Source organism: Aristolochia californica, unplaced genomic scaffold (assembly GCF_029961685.1).
Source record: "Aristolochia californica isolate CCGP_79_NKW_82.1479 unplaced genomic scaffold, dmAriCali1.0.hap1 SCAF_11, whole genome shotgun sequence".
In the NCBI taxonomy this organism is placed as follows: Eukaryota; Viridiplantae; Streptophyta; class Magnoliopsida; order Piperales; family Aristolochiaceae; genus Aristolochia; species Aristolochia californica.
The window spans coordinates 2,666,411-2,675,639 of NW_027181782.1; the positions used below are offsets into that span (position 1 = coordinate 2,666,411).

The 9,229-nt window shown below is 38.1% G+C and overlaps 1 protein-coding gene across 2 annotated transcripts; it reads right to left on the reverse strand.

Moving 5' to 3' along the window:
• Positions 1 to 6,118: 6,118 nt before the first annotated feature.
• LOC137943486 (uncharacterized alpha-1,2-galactosyltransferase C1289.13c-like) lies at positions 6,119 to 7,809 on the reverse strand. Of its 2 annotated transcripts, XM_068788986.1 has the most exons (5): positions 7,358 to 7,809; positions 7,215 to 7,247; positions 6,780 to 6,870; positions 6,434 to 6,694; positions 6,119 to 6,342 (listed from the first exon to the last, which is right to left on the reverse strand). In XM_068788986.1, exons 1-5 carry the CDS (start codon positions 7,799 to 7,801, stop codon positions 6,242 to 6,244), a joined length of 930 nt encoding a protein of 309 aa, XP_068645087.1. In that variant the 5' UTR covers positions 7,802 to 7,809; the 3' UTR covers positions 6,119 to 6,241. The 2 variants fall into 2 exon arrangements, with proteins under 2 accessions (XP_068645087.1, XP_068645088.1); XM_068788987.1 differs by lacking the exon at positions 7,215 to 7,247.
• Between the last annotated feature and the right edge of the window lie 1,420 nt (positions 7,810 to 9,229).

Sequence of the window (9,229 nt, forward strand, 5' to 3'; positions counted from 1 at the left end):
AGAGAGGAGGGAGAAAGAAAGACTCAAAGAGGGATGAGAAAAGAGACTGAGGAGCACAACTTAAGCCCTCCCCCTAGTTCCTTATTTATAGATATGAGGGTGTAAACCTCAATGCATGAAGAAAAAGAAGGATCACAGACTACATATAATTACATCACTTTGCTACTATCTCACTTAATTACATATATTGTCATTGTTTACTTCAACACTCCCCCTCAAGCTGGTGAGAAAACATCAAAGATCCCCCATCTTGGAACATGTTTTTGAGAAGGGCTTTTGCACCAATTGCTTTTGTAAAAATGTCTACTAGTGGATTCTTGGACCAAATATATTGTATAGATATCACACTAGCTTGTAATTTTTCTCGAACAAAGTGGCAATCTATCTTTATGTGTTTTGTTCTTCAAAGAAACAATGGGCTAGTTGCAATATGAATGGTTGTTTGATTATCATGATGAAGCTACATAGGTTTAGTTACTTGGAACCCAAGTTCAGTCATAAAGGTTTTAAGCCATAATAGCCCATTTACTGCACGTGCCATAGACTTGTATTCTACTTATTCACTTGATCCTATTCACCATGTAACAAGATTACCACCATATGTTTTACAATAACCAGAGGTATATTTTTTGTCATCTGAAGAACCTGCCCAATCTACGTCTGTAAAACTTTCTATTTCGATGTATCCATTCCTCTTGAATAATAACCTTTGACTAGGGTTTTTCTTTAAGTATCTTAGAATTCTCTCTAAAGCCGCCCAATGAGATTGTTGGGGTTTATACATGAATTGACTTATAACACTTACTGAATAAGATATATCATGTATAAATCAACTTACCAACTAATCATTGGAACCTTCCAACATCAACATCACTACCTGTTTCATTATAAAGCTTAACATTAGTCTTACATCTGAGCATAATATTTATTGTAATAGATCAAGAACATATTTTCTTTGTGATAGACCAATGTCATAGCTGGACCAGAGGACTTATATTTCCAAGAAGTATTTAAGAAGCCCTAGATATTTGGTTTGGAACTCTTTGTATAAACCTTCCTTGACAATCTGAATGCCAATATGATCACTAGTGATAATAATATCATCAACATAAACAAACATGAGTATCTTTCCTCGGTTGGTGTTTTTAATGAATACTGAGAGATCACTCTCACACCTCTTGAACCCAAGTTGAGTAGCAACTATGGTAATCTTATCAAACCAAGCCCCAGGAGATGAAAGGCCAACTCACTTATCATCAAGAGAAGATTTTTCAAGGGACTTCAGAGAGCTTTTAGAAATTAGTAACATGAATTTTTTGCATAAATGTTATGACCAAACATAGCAACAATAAATAACTTAATCAAAAATTCGTTTTCAGCCATGCATGAGCCATGAAGAACTTGATTTTTCAAGGAAGATAATATAGGATTCAAAACAAACTTTGGACAAACTAAAGATGATTTTGGATTAATAAGAATATGAATTAAAGATCATAATACAATAATCTGGGATTTAAACTTTGTTGGAATTAAAGGAACAACACATTTCCTCCTTGAAAATATAGCACTTTTGCCTCCTCCATTAGTTGAAAAACATCTCCTTTGTACACTTTAAACACTTTTGAGACAACCCTAGGATCCCTGCTTTGATAATATGTTAGATTCTAGGGTTGCATGCTTAGAAGGTTTATTGTTTGATAGAAGTGAGTGGAAGAATAAGAAGTAGAAGGAAGAGAAAGAGAGGAAGACAGCAAAGAGAACAAGTGAGATTCAAAGAGGGACGAGAAAACAGAGAGGAGCATCCTAATGAGCTCTCCCCCTTGTTCCTTATTTATAGATTTGAGGGTGTAAACCATAATACATGAAGGATCCTAGACTTTACATCACTATGTCACTCTCTCACTTAATTACATATATTTCCATTATTTTTTTAAACCCATTCTTCTCCTTTTTTTTCCTTTTTTTTTTTTTTTTCTGTTTCCCTCCTTTTCCTTTCTTGGGGACATGTTCCTGCGAATTTAGAAAATTTGTTGGGAGGAGTCCTTTCTCGCAACCAATTTCCCAAATTTGTTAAGAAGTAATTCTTTAGTGTAATTTTTAAAATTTTGAATATTTTTATGCTTTTTCCTTTTTCTCTTTTTTTCTTCTCCTACTATTTTTTTTTCTTCTTTTCCTTTTTCCCTTCTTTTTTTCCTTTTTCCCCTTCTTTTTTCATTTTCCCTTTTTTTTCGTTTTTCCCTTTTTTTTATTTTTCCTTTCTCCCATTCTTTTTTTTCTCTTTTTTTTCTTTTTTCCTTTTTTTCTTCTTTTCCTTTTTCTCTTTTTTCTCCTCCTATTTTTTCTTTTTTCCTTCTCCTCTTATTCTTTGTTTTTTTTTTTCCTTTTTTCCGTGTTTTTTTCCTTCCTTCCTTTTTATTTTTAGTTTTGAGATTCACTGGTAGAAGTCTTTCCCAGCAAAAAGGCGCTAGCAAATGTTGTCAATGAAATTTTCATTAGGAAAAGGTTATACCATCAAAATTTTAATGTCTCCCAACAAAAAAATTACTGGAAAAAGTCTTAATTATTGTAGTATGAGGGGTTCTTCTGTTCTTAATAAAAAAAAGGGAGAAAAATACCTCCATCCATTTTAAACAATCAGAAAAACTCTATTGAGTTTGTGGCCCATCTTAGTAACATGTCTATGAGGGTATAAAGTTCGTTGTACCATGGGTTAGGATCACTAGTACCTGATGCAGTAGGATTGAATCTCTTTCAAAGATAGTGAATACACGCTATAAACTTATTTAAGGTATTATTTTATTTATTTATTTTATATGATTGGTGAATTGGTTCAGCCAAAATCTATGTGTTAGCATCAACTTTTCTAATTTGGTTTTATTACTATTATTCAAGTTTTGATAGTTAAGATATTCTAACAAAGTGTGCAATTGTTGTCATTGTTTAGGGTGGAATTTGATGTCATTCGATCTCCTTTATAAGAAAAAAAAAGGTACAAAAACACTAAAAAAAGGAAGCACATATTCAAGAATTTGATTTGATAGATTGTGGGTGTTCTACTCAACTATTACAAATAAGGGCCATGTAACAAGCACTAAACTTACTCCTTAGGACCATGTCGATGAAACTATCAATTATTCTTCTTTTAAGTTGCCAATTCAATATGCAAGAGTAAGAGTAAGTGTAAGACTTCAAAGTCTTGGTTGACATCACAACAACAACAGTTCCTCATCGGTGAACGGTGGGAGAACCGTTATGGGATGTACAAAATCCCAAAGTTCATACTTATAGAGATTTGATGGTAGGCTTTTGTTATATTATATATTTTCAAACTTTTTAGAGCCCTAATAGGATTATAAGATTTTGGACTAGAACATTTCATGTGGCCTGATTTTCGTTTTTGTCCCAAATACCCATTTACCCAAAAAGGACTACAAAACAACCCTATACATTCGAGTTTATTTTAATACACATATTTGTGGGTTAAAGAATTTTTATATGGTCCAATTACAACATTTAATCCAAAATTTGCTAAAATTACCCCAATACCATAACCATTAAAACAACAAAATAGCCCCTTTAATGTTTAATTTTGCATGCATATACATTATTCTAGGCTAGAGGTACTTTATATGGTTCATTTGTAACAATGTTCTCATTTTTATTAAGATTTATCAAAATATCCTATCCTTTATATGATTTAAGTTACTAAAATACCCTTGATGGTCAAATGTTCTTCCACCTTCAAGGAGTGAGGACTATAACTATCGTTCCCCGCTGTAAATTAAAACTTCTTCAAGATCGATTTCTCCTTTTGTTACTTCAACCTGGGGCAAGTGTAAATTATATTTGGGGTTGTGGAGCTAGCAAGGGCTAGCTAGTGGAGCAACGGAACAGGAAACTGTGAAATTCCCTTACCCTCTGGAGTAAACAATGGATTCTCATCTATTCGAAGAGTAAACAAGGCGACTCTAAGGAGCTGGTTTTCTCCGACTTAGGCAATCATAGTGGGCCGGCTGAGTATTTGGTATTTTCTTTGCCTCTTTCTTTTTCTTTCTTTGATTCTACAGTGTTGTGGTAGTGCTAGTTTCTGAAGGGTCTGTTGTTGCTTTATTGTCACTTCCGGGAAGGAAGAGGGGGGGGAGGCACTTCCTCCGTCCTCGCTGGCGTTTTTCCGAGGGGAAAGGCACGGCGAGGGGGAGGCCCCTTCCTCCATCCCTCAGTCCTCTGTAAGTAAAGCAAGGTTTGACAGGAAACAAGTGATTAATAATGGTGTATTTGTGAAGTGTATGTCAAATCCATATCCTTCCTTTTCTTTAAACCAACAAAAATTGTCTGGGCATGAGTAGAAATCATTAAACAAGAATAGATTGATGGAGCAGAAGCATGCAGTAGCCACAAAGTTTCAAGAATGTGTTATTTTTCAAATCCTTACAATCTTGAGATGGAAATCTACTATTCTAGTAGCTAAACGTCTCTGTGTACACTTTTCTTATGCAAACCATCTTCTTCCCCCTCTAACGCTGTTCCTCTACCTCATGGAAACACCGAACAAGATTTTAAAGCATAAACAGAACCACAAACGACATAAAAACCATAAGAAAAAGTCGATGAAAATTACTGTTTCATTCCATAATACTTTTATGTTGGGCAATACATCAGCGATATATTTCTGGACCATCTCAATTGCTGATGAAGAGCTTGACAATTAACATAAAGAAGGAGAACATATCACACAGACGGAGAATGTTCTAAATTATATACCAAATTTGTTTCCTTCAGCAATCCCCATAACTAACCAGTGAACTTAAGGCAAGAAGAAGAATTTGTTAACCCAATACCTCATCCTTACTCCAGGTGATATCCACAATAAGCTACTTTTGAAAGAAGTTGATAATGACATTCTTCTCTATACAGGAATCGGAGAATTATTCCCCTGTTCTCAACCCACTTGCTATTAATCTCAAACTTGATATTGGATATTGCACAGGTTGTCCAACCATTCTTCACTGTACTTGTTGTTGTGCTATCTTTAGAAGACAACGAAGATGAGAAGACATCCCCTCTCTGTTTCTCCCTCGTTCTTCTGTGTTGACTTGGTTTTATTTCTTCTTTCCTTTCAGCAACTTGGTAATAAGAGGACCATCAACACATTCCCTTTTACATGTCTCACTTTAAAATCTGTTTAGTCAAGTTTGTGTTTTATGAGAAAGTGTATCAAGATCCATCCATGGGCCAAACACTTTCTTTTCTTCAATCAGAGCTATAGTAAATAAAGTCAGCCACATAGACTTCAGAAAGGTTGTCTTCTTGATCGCCTTACACTTTGTTCTTCTTCCGCTGCACTCCATTGATGACTCCAACTTACTTCTAATCTTTCTAAAGCCCATAAGAGGTTATATTTCAGGCTAGGAGAAGAGAATATATGGCCAAGCTTATCGAGTTAATCGATGTCTTAATGTTTCATTTTTCAAGCTTTGATGTTGAGATTGCAGAAGCTGAATTTTTCAGATCAAAGTTCATTTACATTTTTATCTGAGCATATTTTAGGCCAACAACTAAACGTGGTTGAGCCATAAGATTGTTTCTTAGTGAAGATCAGTAATCTTTAATTTTCCATTTTGCTTTCAATGTTGAGCTCAAGTTCCTACCGAATAGTTGGATAGTTAGTTAGCTCGATTGTGAATTTGATGCTGCAATTATTTCCTGAAATCTCTCTTATGAAACCTGGACCAAACTGGCTGGTTTAACAAGGTTCATCTAGATTTGATTCTTTGTCGGAGAAACGGGTTTGTAAGATCAGAGAAAGGCTAAGACCCAACTAACCCATGAAACAAAACGGGGTGTAAGGGAAAATTGGAAGAAGGGATCCGGGAAGGAGAATGGACGGAAAAGAGTGAGGGGAATCCCCAGAACCCATCATCGTACGAAGGTGACGAATAAAACCCAGCTAACCAACTGGCCAACTGGGCGAGGTGAGGCTGAAACTGGAAAGATGGAGATTCGAGGAAGGAGAACAGATCCGAAAGAGGAGGGACGACCACCTCTTCCTCTGTAAAAAAAAAAAAAAAATCTGGATCGTTCTTTTCCAAATGTGAACTAACTTTTTAACTTTGTCGAGGAATATACAATTTTTACTCCTCAAAACACTTTAAACAAAAAAAAAAAAGAGAATCGAACCTTTCAGAAAACTGAAACGGGAAAACCCCCGAGAAATTTACAAACAAATATACAATTTGGAGAGCTAAGCATCCTCCGGAATTTCCCGGAGAATCTCAGCCGCCTTTCTCCTCTTCTCGTCCAACCCCGCCAGATGAACCATAAAGTCCCCATACGAGTAAGTACCTGTAACACCCAAACCAATTATTCAAAAAAAACAAAAAAAAACTTGTTATCACACGCTTCTCACTGTAACAGATCTCATCCCAAGTCTCACCTTTCCAAATGGCGGAAGGGGAAGTGACGAGGCGATAGGCGGTTTTCCAGGAAGGAAACCAGGGATATGAATTGAAGAGGCACTGCATGGGGGATATCCGAACGTGCTTCGCTAACACGTCCGATGGTAAGACGCTGATGAGGTTTTTGAGGGCGTCGTTGTCTCCGCTTTTGGACGACCCGAACCGGACGAACGATGTTTGGTTCCACCACGTGTCCAGAAACTCTTGGCTCCAGTTGGACCGTCGGACGAAAAAGGTTCCTACGCAACCGTAAATTTGGTAAATCGGGTCCAACGGACTGATTGAACCGGGTTCAAAAATTAAATGAGGAATTAAATGGAGTACCTGCATTAACGCCAGTTACGTCCTCCGTCAGAATCAAATCCGGCGAGCTATCGAAATCGGAATCTCCGATCACGGCTTGCAGGATATTCTCCTGGAAAAATCCGAATCTGTTATTAAAAACTTCGCCCCAACCCAACCAGGTCATTAATTTAATTTGTGGGACCCAATTTTTCTGAGGGTAACTGAGTAATTTCCCAACCGGTGCCGGTCCTCTCTTCTCTCTTCTTTCCCTAGCGAGCACGGTACGAGGTTGACGACTGCCAGTTGGACCAAAATGAACGGCCCGACGTGGCAATAGCCCCACCCACTTCTTACCGTGGGCCCCGGAGTCTACACGCTCGCTAGGCATGTAGTCCAATTCATGCAACTTCTAGAGAGAGAAAGCCATCGGCGGAAGAAAATTGAGAATAGGGAGTTTAAGAGAGAGAACGTTACCAGCGAGATGCTCGAATTCGTCACCAAGGTATCCTTCAAATCCCCCCCAAAAAAAAAGAAAATAAAAAAATAATAAAAATAATATAAAAGGGGAAAAATTAATTTAAAAAAATGAAGAATGAATCCTGTATCTACGTACTTACTGCATCGTTCCAGAACACCCAATCGTAATTCCTGAGACAGGAACGGACGGCAAGGATCTTGCTCCAGCTGGGCGGCCGAGTATGATCGATCAAATCGGAACCGTCGATGAAATCGTACCCGCCCTTCTCCGCATACGCCTTCTTGTTGCTCCTCACCATCTCCATCAACCCCTGGAAGCTCCGCTTCCCTCCTTTCAGCTCCTCCGACAAGCTCACCATCGCCATTTTCAGCTTGGGAGTACTGCCACCGGATATATTTCCGTGGAGGGGGAGACAGCGCCGGCCGAGGCTGTTCGCCCGCCGGAAAACCGACCCGCACGCGTAGAAAGAGCCGACGACTATCAGCGTGAGCTGGAGGGAGAGGAGCAGCCAGAGGCGCCGATTGGGCGGGGGCGAGGACGAGACCTTGCCGTAGAGATCCCAGGTTCGAGAGCGGTTGGCCATTTCCCGGGGGTATCGTTTACGAGAGAGAGGGAGAAGAGAAGGCCGCCGCCATTATTTATCAGCAGAGACTTTGATGACGGAAATATAAAAATTGACATCTACGACTCTTCTCGAACTTAGCCTCTTTTTTTATTATTTTCATTAAATTTGTTTATCACTTTCTTGACTCTTTATTTATGTTTTCGCCATATTTATTCAGACAAAAAGATTCTTTTCCACTGTACATACACCGAGTCTCAGTGTATACAGCTTCTATCTTGAAAACTCAAAGGATGTGAGGGCTAGGAATATAACATGGTACGAAACGTTATCAATGTTATCCGATCATGATCAATGACTATCTCAACTTGTCTCATAGATTGGGACCATGATTACAATAGCTACCGATTGCAATAAAGATTTAAAGAGGACCCTATTGTGTCACATTAGAAAACTATTTACTTGCTTTTTCTTTGATTTTAAAGGTAGTAGGCCCTTAAACCGGATTGGGACACTTTACCTTGAATGAATAGTAGCAATCTATTAAGCTCTACCCACCATGCTGTTTATTCATGAGCTTCATATGGTATAAAAAACATCAGACCTGAAGTTGGGTTCTCTTTTCTTACTTGTTGATGCCCTTTGTCACTTTTATCACATGGTGACCCTTAAATAGGACCATGACGGGCTCCCTCCCCTCCCTTACGCAAGGCATATACACTGAACATTCGGTGTTTGTAGATCCGCGCTTACATGCATTCCAAACGTGGAAAGGTCTTAAGAAAAGTTACCAAAATGCCCTTACGTGTTGAATTGAACCTTCCAACTCCCAACTCCGTTTACCCGTTCAAACTTCCAGAAATCATAAATGCTTTGTTTTTGTTATAAATAAATAATAGCCGAAGGGGTATATGAGTCTTTTTATATGATTAGTCCCCGTGAATTTCATTTTCGCAATTAGTATTTAATTAATGGACTATTTAATCTGGAGGGACAAATGTGACAGGTATTAAATATTAATGCGAATATTTGATTGGGTATGTATTAAAATATAATCCTCGCATTAATCAAGGTTTGAATAAGTCAACAGTTTTGACAAATTTGGAGCTGACCCAGGGGGGAGGGGATATTGAACCCGGTTTGGTTTGGTTTGGATGGATATGGGAAATTGCGGGGCGTGGAGTGAAATGAAAGAGAAGTTAAGGGTGGGGGTGACCTGAAAGAAAAGTCTCCAGAATCGTGTGAATCAGGTGATTCCCAATTCCCGTTTCAATAAGTCTATTCTCGGTAGCTTGTATTGACCGGCATGGGCTAACTTTGAATTTTCCTTCTTCTAGATGCTTCTTATAGGGTGAAATCATTCTTATTAACCCCCTCAGGGACTAACCCAGCCGCAATTCACATAACATGAGGAATTGCAATTCATTCCTGGAAGAATCCGTTGAAGCT